At 34.5% G+C, this 24,490-nt stretch overlaps 1 protein-coding gene across 4 annotated transcripts in view; it reads right to left on the bottom strand.

Moving 5' to 3' along the window:
• Positions 1–24,490, bottom strand: part of LOC143244745 (galactosylgalactosylxylosylprotein 3-beta-glucuronosyltransferase 2-like) — a 114,542-nt gene that overhangs the window by 30,245 nt on the left and 59,807 nt on the right. For all 4 annotated transcript variants that reach the window (XM_076489963.1, XM_076489961.1, XM_076489960.1 and 1 more), the window contains 2 exons: positions 3,226–3,260; positions 1,080–1,153 (listed from right to left, as the gene is read on the bottom strand). In XM_076489963.1, coding sequence (XP_076346078.1) covers positions 1,080–1,153; positions 3,226–3,260 — 109 coding nt within the window. The remainder of the gene's footprint in view (positions 1–1,079; positions 1,154–3,225; positions 3,261–24,490) is intronic.

Genomic DNA, 24,490 nt, shown 5'->3' with positions numbered 1-24,490 from the left:
TGACCTGACAGTACATGCGCCATGTCAATGCAAGCTATGTAATGTTAGGTAGGCATGATTGAAAGATCAATATGATAAAAAATAATAAATATATATGTTCATGTATAGTGTTATGAGACTTATGCTACTTAGACTAAACAATTGTATTTTTGTGTTATAACATGTAGTCATTCTAACACAAAATAAGTAGAGTTTATATTTACTTCCTAATTTATGATGGATATGAGATTGGTCAAGTGACAGCTCCCACATAGGTAGCACATAGATAATAACATAAAATATAAAGTTTTGCTGAAAACAAATGTATTTATGAGGTTTGAGAATTTACTCAAATAATATTTGAGATTTTTGGGATGAAGAATAGTTTTTTTACTGATTATATTAAATCATTTTGCATTCAGACTAGTAATGAAAGACTATTTTCAAAAACAAATCTTTAGTAAAAATTATTTAATATAATCAGTAAAAAACTATTCTTCATCCCAAAAATCTCAAATATTATTTGAGTAAATTCTCAAAAACAAATCTTTAGTAAAAATTATTTATTAAAACGTTCTAAACTTTGAGTTGCATGGTTTTTGATGGAGTGAATGCAACTCAACATGGAAAGACTATTAGTATTTCAAGAGAAATCTACCTGATTTGAAATAACAAGCTAATAGGTGAAATACTTTACTTGTTTTACTTCATATTAATTTCTAATAAAATTTGTTTTATACTATATACCACTTACTTTTGTCACTCTAACCTATGTTACCTCACCTTCAGTACAGAAAATACAATTTAATATGTGCAGTATATATTAATAGGTAGAGTAACGGAAGGCATTTTTAACACATTGAAGTCACCTTCCCACTGTATAATCATTTAATTCAAGCCCTTTACTTACATAAATGCATACCTATCAAATGCATATCATCATCATACCTATCAGAATAATCAGTATGTAAATTTAAGACCCATGCAAAATAAAATAATAAATTCTACAAATGAACAAGATTACAAAGATTTTCAAATTTCAAGTTTATCACTCCTCATACTTAAAATGTTATAAAATGAAGGTGAAATCATCAGCTTACCAATTGTTATATCACCTTTCAGTTCACAGTCTTTACATATCACTGCTCCTGATGCTATTTTGACATTACTTTGGCTGTACGTAGAAACAGTTCAATAAATGCACTTTTACAATCTAATATTGTATGAATATGTAAATCAGCCTCATAAACATATTAAAATAGACAGAGTATATAAGGCTAAAAACTGATCAACACTATATGTAAATCTGCAACAAATGAAACCAAAGCAAAAGATGTTTCTAAGGGAAGGCCTTAAGTTTTAACTCACAAATTCAGATATATACAACAAAGTTTCAAAAGAAAAAGTGATATTTAGCTTTATCAAAAATTAATTTTCATTTCTGATATTGACAAAAAATATTTCAGTGCAAGGCTCTAAGTTCATCTCAATCATTAAATTAACTAAACCAATTTGAGGATAGATTTAAAGGTAGGGGGAACATCTGTTCCTCACAATAACATCCAAATAAGTATGTTAAAAAATCAGTATTATGAAAAACATTAAATGACTTTATCATGGATTGTTTAAACTAAGGCATGTTAGGGGTGTGGTTAGTTTTTACATATTGGAGCTTATTTTAGTTTAAAAAAAGATTTGTGACAAATGATTCAAGTCATTTTACTGTAAGCCTAGGATTAAACAAAAAGTTCAGGCAATTAGTGATGTCGAGAAAACCCACTTATAGAGAAAAATATATATGTAGAAACTGCTTGTTTGGGTTGAGAAAATTTTTTATGTAAAGAAGCAAACAACGTTTTGACCTTCTTCGGTCATCATCAAGGTCGAAACGTTGTTCGTTCCTTTACGTAAAAAATTTTCTCAACCCAAACGAACCATTTCTACATATATATTTTTCAAAAGTTCAGGTGTTTTTTTGCATTTTTTTTTCACACTAATACTAGAAGTCTGTATTAAGTTATTAAAATTAAAGCTTTGGTTCTTGCTAGAAAATTTGTTATCACTGGTATTATGTATTGTAAGTTTTTTATAATAAAATTTATCTTCATTTCCTGCAAGCAATGTAAATAAGAGTTAAGTTTGTTTGTCAAAAAAAAAAGATCTAAATGCTCATGAGAGATTTAATGTGTCAGAGATTGGTAATAATAAATTATATACTTGAGTAAAGGAGAGGGAGAAATGGTTGCCCACTGGAGTGGAAAGTAGAAGGGTTGATATCAGACAGGCAAACAGTTATAAAATTCAAATCTTGAAGAGTAATAAAACATGTATCAAAAAGATATGATTACAAACCCAGGGTTAAGGCACTCAACTTATAATCATTCGTTGGTTAAAGAGTAGCCCAAGAGTTCATGGTGGGTGGTGATGACTAGTTGCCTTCCCTCTAGTCTTACACTGCAAAAGTAGGGATGGCTAGAGCAAATAACCCTCATGTAGCTTTGCATAAGATTAAAAAACAAACAAACAAAAACAAACCCAGGGTATCTCCAGGAATAAAGCACAGAATTATTTTTTTAGCTCCACAAAGAATGACTCGACTTGTTGTTCAGAACAGGTGTAGCTTTTGAAGGTCCAAATAGCTAGCTATAACACAGGAACATTAACAATGACAGAAATAATTGCAGAGCTTGGAGATGTCCTGAAAAGGAGAGTACAGATAACATGCACAGAACAGATAAGTTAGAAAGAAAGAAAGGTACAAGAAGCTGGAACAGGACAAACTCATCTTCTACTTTTATGAAACTAGAGGAAAATGAAGTAACATAAAATAATAGACGTGTAAAGGTTAAGTGAGTAATGGTGATGAAGCTAGAAAAAGAATGTGATGTAATGAATTACTGAATATAGTATATGCCTGTACTACAGGTTGTAGGTGCAAGTAGGATGCAATGCTGGTAAGTTAGTGTCTTTAATTAGCAACATACATAATATTTAAGCTTAACAATACGTTAAATCTAACAAACAACGCTGGTAAACAGAAAAAGATATACTATTTGTAGTGCTACGTCAAGTTAATTATTACCAATACCAATTTAATTCACATATATTTATACCAAACTAAGCCAAGAATTCAAGAATAATCGAAACATTTAGTTGTATCAACTTCACCCATATTACTGCTCTTAGATCAACGTCAACTCTACACCTCAGACAAAAAACATTAACTTGAAGTACTAGACTACTCACCTCTGTTTTGAAGCCATTTTCAAGATTGTTGCCACCTAGTGTAATACGTTTAACATTTTAGATTAGAAAATACACTCTACCCACATTCTTTTAAATATATGAAATAGAAAGGTACCTATAAAAAAACAATTTATAAAATAGTTTTGATTATCAAATATTCGATCTACTTTCACTATGTATTTGTTTTCTCAAATAGTTACATAAACTGAACAACTTCTAACTAATCTAACTGTAACCACAGCCAAATCTTGGGCTACTCTTGTCTGACAGAGTTTTCCAATCTGATACTTATACAGTGAACCCACAGTGTCACAAAGCGGAGCGTGATTTTTTGCTAAAGGACCACGAACTAGTAATCCACGAAATTATTAACAATCAATTTGTTTGTTTGTTGTTATACGCAAAACTAAGCAAAGGGCTCTGTCCACTACAGATATCGAAACCCGGTTTCTAGCAGTATAAGTTCACAGAAATACCACTGTGCCACTGAATGGGCATTAACAGTCAAATTAGTCACTATTTTCAACTTTTTAGCGGTTTAGTTTTTCTTTTAATTTTATGCAAAGTTACAAGAGGGCTATCTGCGCTACTTATCCCTAATTTAACAGTGTAAAACTAGTAGGAAGGCACCTAAGCATTACAACCCATCGCCAACTCTTGGGCTACTCTTCTAAAACAAATAGTGAGATTGACCATAACATTATAACAACCTCAAGGTTGAAAGGTTGAGTATGTTTAGTCTGACGGGGATTCGAACCAGTGACATTCAGATTACGAGTCCAGCGTCCTAGCCATCTGGCCATAGCGGGCTAAATTTTTTAGATTTAAGATTCAATGTCGATAATCCGTTATTATTAAATATTTTTAGAGAAGGAAAATTGTTTGACTTCATAAACTTTAAAAGTGCTATTGGACATTTTTCTAAAATAATGTGTTATCAATTTGGTAGTAATAATTCATTTACAATTTATGAGCCAAATTCAAAACATTTTCTACAGGCAACTTGCATTTGCTGAATAATTCTATTAAAGTTATGTATAATATATAACTGTTATCAATGTCAATAATTATAATTCTCTATCTTCTTTTTTAATGATGACTGTATGCACACTCAAGCACCGTGGATAAATTTTAGCGCTACAATGAATAACTACGTTAGATAGGAGATACGTTTAAGATCTATCAAAGATTATGTGAACTTGTACGTAAAGCTCTTGTTACTCTACTACAGGGGTTCCCAACCGGTGGGTCGCGACCCTCCAAGGGGTTGCGAAGCCTTGGCAGGGGGGTCACAAAGCCTTGGCAGGGGGGTCACAAAGTCTTGGCAGGGGAGTCGCGAAGCCTTGGCAGAGGAATCGCGTAGCCTTGTTAGAAGTTGCTTGGGATAACATTAATTTTATTTCATCAATTACATTTTCATGTCGCGAGTGCAAAAAGGTTGGGAACCCCTGCTCTACTAGATTAGGTCAATGATTCTCGGGAAACGCGTCCAGTGCTTCACTCGGACAAAATCATTCTGTAGTGCGGAAGGCAACTAATCAACATCAAACACCGCCAGTTCGTGAACTGCTCTTTTATCAAAGAATAGAAGAAATGGCCATCATATTACAATTTCTCCCATGGCTGAAAGGGCAAACATGTTTAGGGATGGGGATTCGAACCCGCAACCAACATGTTGCGAGTTGATCATCCCAACCTCTGAAACAGAAAAAGCTTATTGGTCATACATTTGTGCATCAAAAAAGAGTGTTTTGTGTGTTTTTCTTATAGCAAAGCCACATCGAGCTATCTGTTCAGCCCACCGAGGGGAATCAAACCCCTGATTTTAGCATTGTAAATCCGGAGACATACCGCTGTACTAGCGGTGGGCTGCATCAAAGAAGAACACTCGGTTTTGAAAACTGATTTCAAAATCAGGAATAAATTTATTTTCTTTCTAAATCAAAGCTAAATTGGACTATCTGCTGTGTACACTGTGGGAAATTGAATCTGGAATTGGCGTTTCAAGTCTATCAACCTACTAGCGTCACACCGAGGGAGTAAGGATACACGGGCAAAGTTTCAGTCATGGGTTAGGAAAATATATGGATACCTCAACATCTAGAAAAACTAGAATGTCAAAGTTGTACATTTGACCTGGTCATTATTTACGGACACTTTGGAAGCTGCATTATTTAAGTTATAGAAATTAAAAAGAAGAATAAGAGGAAGCACATAACATTACAACACAAGTGAAGATTGTGATTTGTTAAATATTTCCTTTAGAAAATGAAAAAAATTGAAATATAACAGAAAAATCTGAATGATAACATGCATATGTTCTAATACCAAAATTATTAACACTATTTGATAATAAGGTTTGATTAAATTGTAAATGTAGTCGTGTAAAACGTCATGACATGTATAATGTACCAGTGTTATTGCTGAAAGAGTTGTTAATCGACCAGCTCACTTAACAGTGTGAGATCTAGTCCAGTTAGATGAATGAGTTTTTGATATTGCTAGAACATAACAAAGCTACACCAAATCTACCCTGTTGTGCATCCATTCCTTCACTGGCTTACAGCAGTACCTCTTCCATTCTACAGCAGCCTTTCCTAGCTGTTAGTTCACAACTTATGCGCTTAAACTAATGCAGACCTTAACAACTCCACAAATTCATATGTACATTTTGGAATGCCAGTTCGAGGTAAAGGGTCATACATCACATCTACAGGAAACAAAACTTCTTGATCAAACTTTAGCATATTTTTCGAACAGCCTGTTGATCTTTGCTTAATATGCTGTCATGATAATTTAAGATAAGTATTCATTCCAGTCACTCTTGTTTGGGTCATATAAGCCAGCAAGGTTGCTCTTGACAATCTCTATCATTCCTTTCTTTAAATCATTAAAATGGAATGATAAAGTAAGGTGTATGTCTTCAATGTGCTCAACATTTTCCATACTTTAGAGAACACTTTGCTGTTAAAGTTAATTCCACACTCTGAGTGGATTTCTTTGGGTACTCCAAACTGTACTATCCAATGCTCAACTAGTGCATCAATCATGTATTGTTCAAAAGTATTCCCACTTTGTGAAGTTTTAAAGAGGTTATTTCTTTCTGTTTCTGGGAGTGTATTTGTACTATCGAAAATTATTACCTGTAGAGGAAAATCAAAAATCAACGATATGTTTTGCTGGATTTTACACATTATTTAGTTAGACTTTTCATCTGGGTGGTATACACTGTGCAGTATTTACACTAGTGCTGAACGTCTTGACTTGAATGCTTGCAGATGATTGCAATCGAACATTAACACAAATGCATGCACTCTCCAGTCGTTGTGTCATTCAAAGTCTAGATAATTTAATCCTTATAACTGTGGGAGTCATACGTCGTAATATCAATTGAAAACCGTTGGTCGATAACAATATTATAGCAAACCTTCTTGCATTCACAGATAATTGTAACAGTGCTGTATATTACATGCATCCATGTTTTATTTTTAAGTCTGAGATAGAAATAATTTACTTTACTATATGGCCTAAAGCACTAATTATTGAATTGTTTCCTTCACTTCAGCTTCCCTAGCTTCTGAAATGTTAATCATAGTATCCATAAACTAACAAAATCCTTTATTTTATAGCTTATCACTGATATAGCAGAAATTGTCTTAACTTTCACACAGTGTCCAAAATTCAGACATTTAATGAAACGGCAAGATGTCACCATCTGACAGAATAATCCATCTCCATTTTTGCATTAGAATCCTGAGTGACAATGTATAATTAAATTATACTTACGCAATGCTATTATTCAGTGTGCCATAATTCCTTCTACAATCAAATATTTTACAAAGATAACAACTGAAAGCAATATTTTCCCTGTCATACGCGATTTACGCTCAGGAACTATAGGTAATCGATTAGCATATATTATTACTTATTCTACTCCGTCTAAAAGTTGTGATAACATTGTTATCTTCTGCAATTACATTATCATTTACGTCAGAGTCGCGCAGGGATTTACAATCCTAGTGTGGATCTGCCAGTATTGAGGCTACAATAAAAACACATTTCTAGGGCGGAAATACTTGTTTTCATTCTTCAAACTATCTGAAGTGTTTTATTGCTTTAGTGAGAGATAATAATAGTGATGAAATCTTAAGGACATTGGCCACATAGCTTTGGTAATACTACACAAAACTAAGATTATTGCAGACTTTTTATTTCATCATAGGTTGGAACCAATCTATTTCACACCATTGCTACTTAGACAGGATTTGTAGGGATTCTTTTTCAACTCACAATATAACTGAGAATTTCTACTTCCATATGCATGGGTGCAAATTTAATTGGTTTTAGTTTCAAATCCGCCATTTCTATACACTGGAATATAATTTTACCTACAGACGTTGTGAACATCGATCATTCACTTCTCTCATTTCAATTATTTTAGTTTAAGCTCCATTAACACCTCTAGAGTAACAGGCATGTAACACAGGCCAAGCTACATGGTAGAAAACCCAAGCAAGCCATTTCTTATGGTTAAGGCAATATTTGGTTTGCTCTTGCCATTCTGTTAAATTGCCAGGTATAAAGTGTTTAGCTAATGAACCCTTTCTAAAACATTTGAGTTATTGTTTTCATACATTAAAATCAGTTCAGAACCTTGCCATACCTTCATTGTTTGATAATCATTGCCAAAGATGACCAAGCGCTCTGTGAAGGCAACATGATTCCATCCTTTAATATCTTCTGTATTTCAATACTGGCAAATGCTTTAGTTCTCCATAGAAGCCTGTGAACTGTTTATTTAATCAGATATGCATATTGTGTGACTGCAGATTGATACAAACAGTCATACAGTCCAAAAAAATAAACTGGCTTATACCACCAAGTCACTGAGTTGTTGTCACTGCATTGCATTTACATTGTCTGCACATTCTTCAACTATCCGTCTCAGTTATGTTGGTATGCGCGTATTAACTTTCACATGCACCACAATAATGTAACCAAAGCGTTACTACTAGGATTAATTATTTTCCATTCACTTAACATACCAATGATCATTCCAACAAGTGGTTTCTGGCGTTGTAACTCCACAGATATACCGTTGTGCCACTGGGGGAGAGAAGCAGAGAAATATATGTAACAATACACTTATGTTTAAAGACTGGTTATTCATTTTTTCTTCAATGTGGTAGAGCTTCATCAGTCTGATCATTGGTGATGAAAGAGTCATAAAAGTTACCAAGATAGACAGATATTAAAAATTAGGATTTGTATGAACTTGAAATCAATCTTAACAACAGAAATTAGAAACAACATATAAAAACTTCATTTAAATCATGATGAACACGATAAATTTATATACGAAATATATGAGTATATAGAGTTTGATCCATTAAATTTCAATACTGAGTGTAATGATAATACAGGGATAGCGACACTTCAAAACTAACCTTTATTCATTAGTCATATGTATGTTGACGACCCGTTCTATTGTTATGCAATTATTCATTTGATATAGAGCAACGATTTTGATTGTTACCGTAACATTGTTTGATATCCGCTAACTATATTTGCTAAGTCTATGAAAGTTATAACATGAGAGAAGTAAACTTAGCTTTTGTTCGCTATTATTTATGAACTATATATTTATTCTAACTTACTGATTTGGAATGAGTATAATCTGAATGAAAGCTAATCCAATAACATTATAAACTATGATATTGATAGTGCCTAAAGTCGCTTTTTTTAATATCCATGGTGGAATATTGGGTATGATGAAACATAAGGTTTATATAAGAACAATGAATTATGTAATTTATTTTACCAAAAATCTTGCAGTAGTAGAATTTAGACTGAATATTATTTTATTATTTTGGTCCTTTTCAGGGCAATGTCCACGTATTTTGGTTCATATATAGTTGTTATTTTGCCCTATCATCAGAATGTCAGGTTTGATGGTGGCACTTTTTTTAATAAATTTATATTAATTTTATTTTTTTATTTTTATGTTTAAAATACAAATTGACTGGGGAGAGATGTTTAGGACTAACTTCATCATGTATAAAGTACCTATCTAATTCACATAGTAATTCATTTTTCATCCAATTCTTATCAAAGTACGTTATTGTACTATGTAGGAGTCTATCTGATATGTTCGAATATTTGAGTATGAATTGAGATGATGTAGTTCTTGGAACTCTGTATGCTGTTGTAAGAAGTGTGTTTTGGATTGTTTGTAGTTTGGTTTTAATTATTTTATCGCTTACAGTTATCTATGCTGGAGCTGCATAATCTATTACTAGTCTAATATATGCTTTGTAGATTTTTAGTATGTTGTCTGTAGATAATCCACTATTTTTGTCAGTTAAACTCCTAGCATAGTTAGTTCTTCTCCAGACTTTATTTTTAATTTCGTTGACATGATTAATCCAAGTTAATTTTGAAACATAGGTTAGACCTAAAAATTTTGCCGATGGGGCAGTCTGGAGTAGTGTTTCATTCATATATAATTCTGGCTGTTGTTTTTTATGTTTTGTCAATTTCGCAAAGACTACGAGTTGTGTTTTTGCTGTGTTTATTTTTATTCTATATTTTTGACAGTATTCACTTATTCTATTTAGTTGCGGTTGTATGTTAGTGGCTGCTATCGTGGGTGTTGCGGCACTTTTCCAGACTGCCACATCATCTGCGAACTGTGAAGAGAATCCATGATTTGGATCCTTCAGTGGTATATTGTTTACATACATGATGAAGAGTATAGGGTTAACCACCCCTCCCTGAGGGACACCAGCTTCTGGAGTAAAGTACTCAGAAAATGTACCCTCAACATTCACTCTACACTTTCTATTTTCCAAGAAGTTGAATAGCCAGCGAATAATTCTACGCGATAGTCCCATTTCAGTCATTCGGAACCATCATGCCATACAGTGTCGAATGCTTTCTTGATATCAAGGAAGCAAGCGACAATGCATTCTTTTTTATTGAAGCTGTTTATTATAGTTTCGGTTTATCTATTTAAATGATCTGCCGTTTGTCTAAATTTCCTGAATCCATTTTGTTCTTTTGGTAATTTTGATATTACCTCCAAGAACGTGGAGAGTCTATTACTGATTATTCTTTCGAGAATTTTGCCTACACAGCTGGTCAGGCTGATTGGTCGGTAGCTATTAGGTTTATTTGCTGGCTTTCTTTCCGTATGGAAGATTAATATATTAGCGAGCTTCCAAGAAACTGGGATGTATCCTGAGGATAGAGATAGATTAAAAAGTGTTTTTAGGTGGTCAAACAATTTCGGAGTGCCCTTTTTAGAAGGGTAGCTTGTATTACATCTTCACCTGGAGATTTGTTTTTTGGTTTTATTGCTTCGAGTGGTTCTTGTAGTAATATTTCTTTGGTTAGTATTGTGTTTTCATAGTTTGTGATAGGTCTTGTGTTTGTCTCAGTTGTGTTTATTGGAAAAATTGGTTCAAATTGTTTTTTATTGTTTAGTATATGGTTGGTGACTTTATTGTAGAAATATGTATTCATATCTGGATCAGAGTGAGTTTTAAATGTATTTTGAAGTTGAGCTTTGAAAGCTTCGGCTTTTTCCTTATTTGTGTGTGCTGTTGTATTATTGTGTTCAAGTGCAGGATATTTCTTAGCGACTGTATTATCGTTGATGAGTATTTTAAAGTGTGTCCAGAATTTTTTCGGGTCAGTTTTATCATTTAGTTTTGAGCAGAAGTTGCCCCATTTATCTTATTTTAGTTGTTTTATTTGTGTTCTGATGTGATTTCTTATATTGTTTATTTGCGCTTTTGTTTCTCTGTCTCTTGTTATCATATACTGTCTTCTTAATTGTCTTTGTTTCTTGATTGGGGTGATTATTTCTGTATTGGGTTTCCATGTGTTGTTTGTTGTTTTATGTTGTTGTTTCGGTATTGTTTTCTTCGCTGCTTTCTGAAGGCACTCCGTTACTGCCATGAGATGTTATACATCATTAGCGGCCCGGCATGCCCAAGAGTGTTAAGGCGTGCGACTCGTAATCTGAAAAGAAAATATATTTAAAGCTCAGACTACTTTGATTATTCCATTATTGTACTTGTATTAATTCACGTTATTAAGGAAGGAAAAGGGTTGCAATCCAAGAAAAGAGGTTTCGCATCCCCGTCGCGCCAAACATGCTCGCCCTTTCAGCCGTGGGAGAGTTATAATGTTTCGGTCAATCCCACTATTCGTTGGTAAAAGAGTAGCCCAAGAGTTGGCGGTGGGTGGTGATGACTACCTGCCTTCCCTCTAGTCTTACACTGCTAAATTAGGGACGGCTAGCACAGATAGCCCTCGAGTAGCTTTGTGCGAAATTCAATAACAAACAAGCATCAGTAGCGTGTGCAGATAACCCACCGATTTTTATGAGTGACCACGTGACAACCGTTGTATTTCCTAACAAACGGCATTCTTGATATCAGTGTTACTAGGTTTTTATGCATAGAACATTAAGTGAATGGTTAAGTGTGGCGATTTTAAATAATAGTAAACAATAAATTATTCATTTAACATATTTAACTGTCGTAGAATGAAACCATATATAGTACGTTGAATAAAATTCCTTTTATGGGTGATGAAAGTATGTGTTATAATAGTTATCTTGTTGACTTGTGAAAGTGAAGCAGCAATTGTCTTATGGGCCACTGTCTGCCCAACGTAACATTATCCTTAATTATGATAACATTTTCGGCCCATAAGAACATTGTAAAAAGAACAAAAGTGAAATGACGTATCTTGTCAAGAATAATAAAAATCAATTATATGGGTAGCATAAAGACAAATTAGTGAAAGTGCACGATATTAAAATAAGCATATTTTCATGACAGTAATTGTAAGTAATGCTCAGTTGCGGAAACTAAAAATCAGTCTATTAAAATCAGCTGTCTTGTTTAATAGACCTCCAGTGGCACAGCGGTATGTCTGCGGACTTACAACGCTAGAATCTGTGTTTCGATACTGTAACAGTTTTTCTATTGTACATCTATTTTTGTAACTACCCTTTTATATTATAGTTTTCTTTTTTACACGTGACGTATATTCTTGACTATGTATTGCGCAAGTTTCGCTTGTTCTCGAAACTTGTAGCGAATTCTTGAAAATGAAAAACAACAATAATTGTTTACGAGTTTTGTTTTGGAATTTCGCACAAAGCTACTCGAGGGCTATATGTGCTAGCCGTTCCTAATTTAGCAGTGTAAGACTAGAGGGAAGGCAGCTAGTCATCACCACCCACCGCCAACTCTTGGGCTACTCTTTTACCAACGAATAGTGAGATTGACCGTGACATTATACACCCCCACGGCTGGGAGGGAGAGCATGTTTAGCGCGACGCGGGCGCGAACCCGCGACCCTCGGATTACGAGTCGCACGCCTTACGCGCTTGGCCATGCCAGGCCAATTGTTTACGAAAATGCGTCAGATTATTGTTGCCGAGTGAACTTTCAAGAAAAGCGCGTAATTTATGTAAAAAAAACAGCCAGCCATTGAACAAACAGCTACCGTCAGTACGCTATAGGCCTAGGATGGTATAATTGTGATAAACGTCTATTAATCGGAAAACTATGGATTTTGAGGCTAATCAATAAACGGTATCTAGCTAGCTTAACGGAGAGGTGACAATATCAACTCAGAATTAATTTGTTCCTCGTAGACCTGGATCGTCGATAAAATATTTAGTTCTAGACCTGATATAAGACTCAGTGTAAGTTTGTAAAATTTGTATATAAACCATCATTTGTAATAACTATTAATAATAACCATTATTATAAATTCGACTTTTTGATGTTTGTATGTTAAAATATATTTGTGTTAAAAAGGAAATTGTGTGTATCAATTTTGTTGGCAAATAATATAAATTCAATACATATCAACATTTAATTAAGTATTAAGCTAAAATTCAAATTTCCGGTTACCTAAAATGGTAATACGTTTACGTAAGTAATATAATAAATCTGAGACTCATCCGAAATAAAATTAAAATAACGTAATAGTACTCGTGGTGGGCAGAACACAGATAGCTTCTTAGGTAGCTTTGTTCAATATTCATAAAAACATTAGGTGTGATAAAAAATTTCATCTGTAGTCGTTGATTGTTATTAAGCACAAAGGAATGTCTGTAATCCGCCCACTACGGATATCGACAGCTGGTTTTTTTAATATAAATCCGCAAACATACCAGTGTGCCATTAGGGGGCTTTCAGATGTGAGTTTGTTTTTGTTAAATTCACGCAAAGCTACACGAGGACTATCTGCGCTAACCGTCCCTAATTTAGCAATGTAAGACTTGAGGGAGAGCAGCTAGTCATCACCACCCACCGCCAACTCTTGGACTACTTTTTTACCAACGAATAGTGGGATTTACCGTCACATTATAACGCCCCCACGGCTGAAAGGGCGAGAATGTTTGGTGTGAAGGAGATTCGAACTTGCGACCCTCAGATTACGAGTCGAGTGCCTTAACCACCTGGCCATGCCACGCCTTCAGCTGTAAGACAAATGTGTTAGTAACGCTATCATCATAATGAAACGCAAGTAAATGAGAAATGAAATTAGACATGTTGAACCTGCATACTGTCCCACATAAGTATAGAAACACCTATGTATAATGTACGCAATTAAATGTAAGTGTAAATCTGTATGTAATCCTGTTAAACACTATCAGCCTTTGTAAGACATAGGTAAATGAAATATATAAGTGTAAGTTTTAAATCTGTATGCAATCCTATGGAACACTTTTCGCCTTTGCAAAATGTATGCATAAACACTATCTTTTGTAACATTATCTATCCTTGTAAAACATAATGCTATAAATAATAAAAATAGGCTGAAGTCTATATACAATCATATGAGACTGTCTGCCTTTATAAAATATACATAATCCGTCTAGTAATGGCTATAAAAATCTCAGTAACAAGATCTACTTATAGAAACAGTATCCATATATAGAAGTTAAACATCAATGATTACCTATAAACTTTAGTAACACAATTCGCCTATAGTAACAGGTCTTATGGTATGGAACTATGATTATCACCATGAGTTATTCGTGTCATCGATTTCAACGTTCTCTATTGTCTCAGACTGGCGTGTTTATGGTGGCTTGATACGCAACAACCTTCAAAACAACCAGTACTAAATTCCGACCACCTAATTTTATCGCTGTTTTGTTATTAGACAATTCATATTTCAACCACTGTACTACAAATAATAAATCCTCTCCAACTGTACTATAAACAAGTCAGTAAATTATCTCCCATTGTTCTGTGAGCCGTGGTTACGATAAACTCTGATAACTGTACCACACGAGCTTATTTCCCACCAACTGTGTCATATTATGGTGTCACATAAACAGTCCAATGGCAGGATCAGTAAAATCCATTACTTTATGATCGACAGGTTTCTGCTTCAATCGCTAATTCAACATGTGAAATATATATAAAAAGTTTAGAAGCAAAAACTCTGGGGAAATACTTTGAAAATTCATAATCAATACTGAAGAGAATTGAGTAATACCACTAACGTTATTTCCCATTTTTCACCCTTAAAATTGTTATGGCCGTTATGAATTTGATACAATCTACCACTTCCGTATAGTTAGGGTAGCGAAAATAACAGATAAAATATAAAGTTTTACTGATGAGTTTCATATTTATTTAGGAAATTTTAGAGATTATACAAATGAAACTTGAAAAGCTGACTCAGTATATTCAAAGACAACGTTTTAGTGAAAATACTAAAAATTCTAATCTTTATCACTGCAAAATATTTGAAATGTTTATTTAAAGTTTGAAAAAATTTGTAAAGATACACAAAACATTTTAAAACTTATAGTTTAGAAATTCCCATTGTCACATTGAGGTAATGTGATTAATGTTATACACTGAGTTAGTAGTGAAAGGGTTAACAGAGGTAGTTTCTGTGGAAATAAGTTTTGAAGTGGTGACTTCAAACAACTTGCAAGATAGACTGTATCCAACGCACATAATCATGCTGAAGTGCATACCTTTCACTGATTCTGGCTTCACTTGGAGTAAGCCATCAGCTGATAGGTACCACCACTGCAGCCTAATTAACTAAAAGTTTTCTAGGTAATTGACAGTGATACACTGAGCCTTTCATGATGTTTGTTCCTTAGCCAATGCTGCTGGTTTCCACCTGAACTTCACTCAAGAATGGATGGCAAAAGTGAACTGTTCATATCTTGCTAGGTAGTTACAGCACTGGAAAATTAATGAATCTTGAGTTAGGTCTGGGTATTGATTAGCGGAAGTGAAGCACACAGCTTGCGTTTTAAAATGATTTGATAAGCCCAGCTCTCACAGAGATAGATGAAGCTTGAGATGTGCCTATCAAGACCTGTGAGTAGAAGGTAGTGTTCCTGGTTCACAAAGGAGTGAAGAACCCTTGTGGGTAACGGTTCAATACTCTAGGCTTGTTATCTTGATACTAACAATTGGAACTGGATTACGATGGCAAAGTCAAAATTCTTGCGTCATTTGAAATGATTTCAACAATTCCCGAGTCAAGCTATTTGGACTGTGTAATGCTCCTGTCACTTTCAAGAAGATAATGGACCTTAATGTTAAGAGCTTCAATAGAAGAGATGTCTGGTTCATGTTGATTAAATCTTGGAAATAGAGTCATGTTTGAGCCTGTTATCAAAACATTATCTGTGGTACTGAAGCAGATAAGAATGGCATGAGTAAAGTTGAATCCAAGATACTGTGTATTAATGATACAGAGATTAAATTTATTGGTCAACAAGTGAGAAGAGAGAAGGTATCTCTTTCACAGCCTATAATGATCACAAAAGTTCGAGACTTGCCTCAGCCACTGACAAAATTAAAATTTTTCACTTTCTTTTTTTTTTTTTGTCGATATTTCTTGGCTAAAACCAGTTTACTAGGATCATTGTACCAATATCTGCTTTAATTAAAGGTGATGTACACTTTCGATGGATTCGAGTTCCCTTCACCAAACATAATTGCTCTTTCAGCTGTGGAGTCATTGTTGAAATTTTAGAGGAGTAGGGTCATTGTAGCTCAACAATCAATGTTACTATTCATTGGTAAAAGAGTAGTTCAAGATTTGTTGGTGTAGGTGTTAACTAACTGCTTTTCCTTTATTCTGTCATAACTAAATTAGGTACGGCTAGAGCAAATAGCCTTTGCGTAGCGTTGCGTGAAATTCAAAATAAACCAAACCATGTATGCAGGTTATACGCTCTTAACGAGTGTAATACTGCATAATGAAAAAAAACAAACATGTAGATATAGTAAACACAATGTAGAAAAATTCATTTTTATGTACATATTATGCAAAGTTATTATAAAGTTATTTCGTTTATTTCAAAAAGCCCATGACTCGAGAACATATCACAAGAAAATTACGATAAAGTTTATTTACTAAACTAGTGATATGATGGCAAAGAGCAATTCAATAGAAAAATACAGAAAACAAGGTAACAATGTTTCATGAAGTCAAGAAAGTGATGGGTGGTTTACTTATACTGTCTGAGTTTCTGCATTTGTACGTAGCTAGTAAGCATCAACCACCGCAATCTTTTGGGGCACTCTTTTAACAACGAATAATAGGATTGACTGTTACATTATAACACTCTTACGGCTGAAAGGGCAAGCATGTTTTGTGTGACGGGGATTCGAACCCGCGACCCTCAGTCAAGCGTCCTAACCACCTGGCCATACCGGGCCAGAGACAGAATATAGATCCAAAACGTTATTTTTACATATTTCACGTTTGCAATGATCATAAAATGGACAAATTAATAATATAGCAGAAATACACACACAAATATATAGTCTAAGTTATTTTTATCAGAAAAATTGGCTTATTGGATACACTCTTCTTGCTGGAAACTTGTGTAGGACTAGCAAAAGAAAAAATACTTCATTAAAATAATTATTCATTTGTTCATTCTGACATAATATCACATTAATTAAGTTTTATAGCCTGATGTTCAAGTTGTTTTGATAAGAGTAAATGTCACATGACTTATATAGCATTTCATTTCTTTGTTTGTTTTAGAATTTCGCGCAAAGCTACTCGAGGGCTATCTGCGCTAGTCGTCCCTAATTTAGCAGTGTAGCAATATATATATTTATATATACACTACCTGAACCCCACAAAACAGAAATTTGTAGTGGAAAATAATAATGTGTAACACAATGTAGCTTATAAATTTAATCACTTGCATCAATGACCATGAATATACAATCACGGAGATATCACTACTTTACAGAATATCACACAAATTTTGTTCCTGGATAGTACGTGTTATTTCTTAATTGCTTATGTTGTAAATGTACAGAAAATGACCATTATTCCCTTCAAGCTTTGCTTTTGTGACCTTGATAATGAAATTTAGAAATCAACCTATTTTGTTTATGTAAAAACGGGCAAATTTGCACATTTTCATTTACATAAGGTCTGAATAAAACAACATATGAATCAAGATTTATATGTATTTATACAAAAGTTATACACAAATGTTTAGAAGCGATTAGTTTTTCGAAATTTGCGACTGTAATGTAAATCACTTTCACGTACAGGGAGCTCAGGGCAGTGTGGCACTGGGGCATTGGATGATGGAAGGTCCGAATACATGACACCAGGTGCATGCTTGCCAGCCCGACGTTTGGAACGGTCCTCCATGCAAAAGTAGCAATTGCAGGTAAAATGAGGTGCCCAGGATTTGTCTTGATCCATGACAGGCATGCTGAAATATGCCTTGTAGGCTTCACACATATTAGCAGATGCTGTCACAGAGTACCTTTTCGCTCGTCTTGATAAATTGGCCACATACAAAGCAGAATGCATCTGGAGAATGCTTGCAGCTTCTTGATGCCATCTCTAATAAAATCAGATAGGTCTATGTGTTCACTTAGGCGGTTAGAACTAAACTGAAGTGGTGAGTGATGAGCCCCTTTATTTATATATTACTATGGAAAGTTCTAGAAAATTCTCATTAGTTCTACAACATGCTAGAAAGTTTTGAAAATTCTGTATCAGCTAGCTACTCAGCATTGAATCTATCTAGAAAATGGGTAAATTTGAAAATTTCATTACCTAGGTCACAAAAGCAAAGTTTGAAGAAAACAATAAATCTTTTCCATTTACTTTAAGCATAAGCAATTGGGAAATAACACTTTCAGCGCAGGAACAAGAAAAAGTAAAAATGTTGTTACATAGTGTTATAGAGTGATGTTACTAACAAAGAAAATTACGTACACTTTTTGATTTCGCACAATCGCTTTATTTATAATAAGTTCATTTTGCAAACATATTTGTAAGAATAACTATAAATGGAAATATTTTATGGTACAAAGAGGTTTCTAGACTGCCTGTATTACGGTATTAATGTGTAAAAATGATTCTAAACGTTTTCATCCTGTTGAAAATTGAAATATATATTTTCTTAAATAAACTGGTTTATTTAATAGTTCATACTCTTAAAATATCATCTTTAATCTAAATTTTTTGATCGAAGAATTATTTCCTTTAAAATATTCAACAGCTCTACTTCACAGCCTTTCCTTATTTCAATTACTAAATATTAAATCACTTTTGTGTGTGTTTTCTCAGAGCCAAGCTGCATCAGGCAATCTACAAAGTCCACCGTAGAGAATCGAACTTGCTGCTTGTAGCATTGTAAATCCGAAGACTTACCGCTGTACCAGTGGGAGACAAGTCACTTTATTTTAAACTTCAGTTCTTTCGTTGAATTAAAAAGTAATATTTATAAATGACCCTAACTATCGAATAAGAAGTAACAATAAATGTATGGTTTAAGAAATTTTAATGTTGTTTTTAAAAATAAAACATTACTTTATATGAATCACCATTGCAGATCTATTTATTATTCCTGGAAAGGAAAGAGACGTTCTAGTATTTTCTCACAAAGGTAAATTCATCAACTATCACTTTTTAAAAGATTATCATATAATCGTGGTAAATTGGTTTGTCCAACTGCTCGAATACGTTTCCGAATTCCTTTTGCTCTTAATAAATTCTTCTTCTGAATCGGAGGTGCTTTCTGTGTTTTCGTGTGCCACACAAGAACCTGTAAAGGGAAAATCAGATTTATGGAGTTAAGGCCCAGCCTTGAACTAAGTTAGTGATGTGCATGTTTATTTTTAAGTGTTTTATTTTACTTAAAATGTTATTAAACATGTATATTGTTCAATATTTCTAAAATATGTTCGTTATAGCCGTATACCCCAAGCGTGTTTGGAAAACAAACCATTTTATCGTCATACGCGATCAGCATTTTCGATTCTTTAACATCAAACTCGCATTAATAGATTCAATTGTTGCACATCTACTTAGTTTAAAACAAATATTTCACTAATGCAATGGTAGTAATACTTTACAACTTAATAAAAAATAAACTAGATAATAAACATGATAACTACATACAATAAGTACACTATGTAACAAAAATTTTGTTCCTGGATAGTATGTGTTATTTCTTAATTGCTTATGTTTTAAAAGTACAGAAAATGGCCATTATTCCCTTCAAACTTTGTTTTTGTGACCTGGATAATGAAATATAGAAATTAACCTATTTTCTATGTAAAAACAGGTAAATTTGCACATTTTAATTGACATAAGGTCTGAATAAAACAACATATGAACCAAGATTTATATGTATTTATAATAAAGTTACACAAAAATGAACAAAATGTTTAAAAGTGAGTAGTTTTTTTTCCAGATTTGAGACTATAATTTAAATCACTTTCACGTATCAGCCCTAAATATAGTCTCCCATCATGTTTTCGTTATATGCTTCTTGGTAGCAGCGTTCAAAGTCCACTATATATTGGTAGAAGCGCTCACTTTGCTTTTCTGAGTATGCTCCCACGTTCTCCTTGAATTTATCAAGATGAGTGTCAAGGATATGGACTTTCGGGGACATCCTGTAGCCCATTTTACTGTAGTTCTTCTCCAGAGCCTCAATCAATTTCACATAATTTTCGGTCTTGTGATAGCCCAAGAAACCCCGAACCACTGCTTTTCTTCTTTCCTATTGAGCTTCTTGGGGAATTATGTGTACTCCAGGATCTTCTTTATTTGTGGTCCAACAAAGACACCAGCTTTAACCTTTGCCTCAGACAGCTTAGGGAAGTCTCGAAGGTACTTGAAGGCTGCAGACTCCTTATCAAGAGCTGTGATAAATTGTTTCATAAGACCCAATTTTATGCACAATGGTGAGAACAACACCTTCTGAAGGTCCACTAGTGGCTCACACTTGACATTGTGCCTCACCATAGAGAACTCGGTCCGTTGAGATAAATTGGCCACATACATAGCAGAATGCATCTGGAGAATGCTTGCAGCTTCTTGATGCCATCTCTGATAAAATCAGATAGGTCTAGGTCAGGGGTGTGCAACATTTTTCGTCGGTGGGCCATATAACCAACTTCATCAATCAAGCGGGGCCACTTAAAAAACAAGCTTATTCGTGTACATGCACAATAAATTAAAAAAGATTCTCAAAATGCAAGCAATAATATTTTATATTTTTGCATGAGTGATCATTTTAGTGCGACACTTGAAATTTAGAGTCCTTGCAGAGCTTGTCAATATCAGCTTTGACAGAAGTGGATCCCACTCTTAACTGACTGGTCAAATGTTCATCAGTCAGCTGATTTCTACATTTGGTTTTGATGAGCTGCATTTTGGAGAAAAATTGCTCACAGCAGTAGGTGCTACCAAAAAGGGAGGCAATTCTTTGTGCATGACGGGACAAATTGGGAAACTTTTCACGTACACAGAGTTTGTAAAAGTCTAGCAAACTGTTTTCAGAGAATTTCCTTTTAGTGTCCATGTCAGCCTGCAGTTCAATGAGTTCCATTTGGCAATCATCAGGACTGTCTTCCACTGCCAAATCAAAAGGTTGAGCGAACAATTTCAATCTAATTTCAGTTTGTCTGAAATCTGGAAATCTGTTTGCAAACTCATCACGCAGCTTTTGTACACTGGTTCCATATTTGGTGCAATCCAGATTAGGAAATTCCAGTTTCCTGGTTGCAAGACATGTAAAATGGGTCAATATGGCTCTTCTCAACTGAACCTGAAAAGTTCCAATTTCTTCTCAAAAGCACAAATATGCTCAAACAACTTATTCACAAGTTGACTTTTCCCTTGTAGTTTTAAGTTTAAATCAGACAGATGCTGTGTAATGTCTGTGAGGAATGCTAAGTCATTCAGCCAGTTCTCATTGCTCAAGAAGTCCACATTCTGACGTTTGCTCTCCATGAAGAACTTAATCTCCTTTCGCAGATTCCAGAATATCTTCAAAGTAGCAGCTCTACTAAGCTAACGTACAGCAGAGAAGTACAAAACATCTGAATACTCACTGTCCAGCTCATCTAAAAAAGTTTTAAATTGTCGATGATTTAATCCTCGTGTTCGAATATAATTTACGCATTGGACGACATTTTTCATGACTTCTGCAGAATCCAGAACTTTGGTGCACAAGCTCTCTTGGTGAATAATGCAATGGCTTACAACTACGTCTTGTGCTCCAATTGCAGTTAGAAATTTCTTGGTGAATCCATTTGTCCTACCTGTCATGGAAGGAGCACCAATTGTTGTAACACCACATAATTTATAAGGATTCAGTTCAAACTTTTCTACAACCTTAAGCACTTGTTCACAAATATCCTGTCCTGTGGTTGTGGAGGAAAGGCTTGCCATATCTAAAAACTCTTCGAAAACATCAAAGCCTGCAGTAACAGCCCTGATGAAAATGACAAGTTGGGATGTGTCATTGATATCAGTGCTTTCATCCAAAGCCAGACTGAAAGCTTCACACGAATTCAATCTCTTTCAAAGTTTCTTTGATGTCCTCTGAAAGATCTTTTGTCCTGCGTGAGACAGTAAAGCGGGAAAGGCTAGTTTGCTCCACCAAATATTTTTCTCTGGACATGCATATTCTGTGAATATTGTTAAACAATTTTAATAAATTCTCCATCACTGAAAGGCTTTCCCTTTTCTGCCATACATTCACAAAGCTTAAAACTCAGTTTTGTCACCAGTTCTGAATTTTTCTTGAAAGTGGTAAAAACACCTTGTTGCTTTTCAATGGATGTTTTTAAATGTTCAATTTTGTCCTTTCGTGCCTGACCAACAATTTCAAACTGGGAGGAGTGCTTAGTTGCGTAATGTCGCTTAATATTGTACTCTTTCATGACTGCAATTGTAGTTTGACAGACGAGGCAGACAACACCTTGATTATGTGGGACAACAAGATATTTTGTGCACCATTCACTGTTGAATAACCTTCCTCATCATCAATTTTTCGTTTCTTAACTGCTGACATTTTACTAGCCCTGAAATCAAAACAAAAATTATTCTCACGAAAATAGCAAAGTAGAAAAAAACATAGAATTTATTTACACATGGAACCTCTTATGGACAGAAACACATGTTTCTAAATTGGCATCCCGATCATAGCCTTCCGGTACTTAAATTAATTGAGAATAGCAAAATACAGTGTGACCTCGCCTATTCGCGGTTCGCCATTCGCGGCCCCGCATATTCGCGGGTTATGCGCGAACTGCGTTTTGTAGGTCACAGAGACTGAAAGGGCTTTTCGAGGAGATTTCTGTTGTATTTACTCAATCAAGCCGTTTTATCAATTGTCGTCTTCACCAAACAAGATTGACTGCTATTGGCTGACTGCCTCAGCTTCCCCAACAACGCAAACGGCAAAGCACAGCCCGGTAACGCACGGTACAATTTAGTGAAATACATAACAGTATGCAATATTGCTACATTATTACTGCATCAATGAGTATAAGTATCATTAGTGTTTGGGAAGCATTTCATATAGTATATAATCGCATACATATACGTTTTAAAACTGCCTCCAATATTCGCGGTTTTTCGCTATTCGCGGAGGTTAAAGAACGTAACCCCGCGAATAACGAGGTCACACTGTACATAGAATCAGATGCATCTGAAAGCAAAATTTTAATAAATTCAGTAAAGTCACAACAATATGCTAAATAATAATCAATTTACCTTCAATCTCTTGTAGTAACTGTAAAAGGTAATAAAATTTTCACCAATAATGAATGACGGACAGCAGAGGTTAGGGAAAATTGTCGCCAGCGGGCGAAGGCGAGGTTCAGGACATGACGTTGAGTCGTAGACAATAGTGCTAGTGCACGTCACCTATTCATGCCCTAAGGAGGCCGACCAATCGAATTCGGCCTGCTCCTCTCTAGCAAAGATAATTTTAGAAGTTTGTCGAGTCGAAGCCTGGGAATCCCGTAGGATCGATGCTTTTAAAAATATTCCATTTGCGTTGGATTACAGATCAGGCCACATGGTTAGATTACAACAACTAGGGCCACACTAAATGGCTTGGCGGGCCGGGTTGTGGCCCGCGGGCCGCCTGTTGCACACCCCTGATCTAGGTGTTCACTTAGGCAGCTAGAACTAAATTGAAGTGGTGAGTGGAGAGTCCCTGTATATATATATTACTATGAAAAGTTCTGGAAAATTCTAAAATGTTTTTAAAAATTCTCGTAAGTTCTACAGTATTAAAGAAAGCTCTTGAAAATTCTTGCAAGTTCCAGAAAATTCTTTATTGGGAAATAACACTTTCTGCCCAGGAACAAGAAAAAGTAAAAATTGTGTACATGGTGCAAGTATTTAATGAATGCATTTAGTGAATATAATATTGTAGAGTAACATATGCAACAAACGATATGATTATTGCATGTTTAGAACACAACTTTCCAAACAAATATAAGCAGTATCTACTGTTAAACATCAAAATGTAATATGTTTTGTTAATAAAACCTTACAAAGATAACAATACTTATGACAAAATGTGTTTGTAGATAAGCTTGAACAAAATGTTTAATTACATTAATTACACTTAAACATTTTTGATTGCGATTAACAATAAAGTGTCTGTTTAGCAATGGAAGTAAATTTGAAACTATGGCAACAATTAAAGTAATATAAGAATAACATATTTAGACTGCAATGACGTTGCGTTAAAAAAACTAAAAATGGCAGTAAGGATTAAGTTTGTAAGATGACCTAAGAAGGTCGAAAGGTTGTTCCATACTTTATTTTAATTAAAATCTTAATACACATACCAGCTGTCCAGAGCAGTGGTGCACAAACTTTTTGAGTCAGGGGCCACAAACAGACTTCTCGTAACCGTTGGGGGCCACAAAAAAAGTGAAGATTAAAATCT

The sequence above is a fragment of the Tachypleus tridentatus genome, chromosome 2 (assembly GCF_004210375.1).
Source record: "Tachypleus tridentatus isolate NWPU-2018 chromosome 2, ASM421037v1, whole genome shotgun sequence".
NCBI lineage: Eukaryota > Metazoa > Arthropoda > Merostomata > Xiphosura > Limulidae > Tachypleus > Tachypleus tridentatus.
This window is presented reverse-complemented; position numbering and strand designations above follow the sequence as displayed.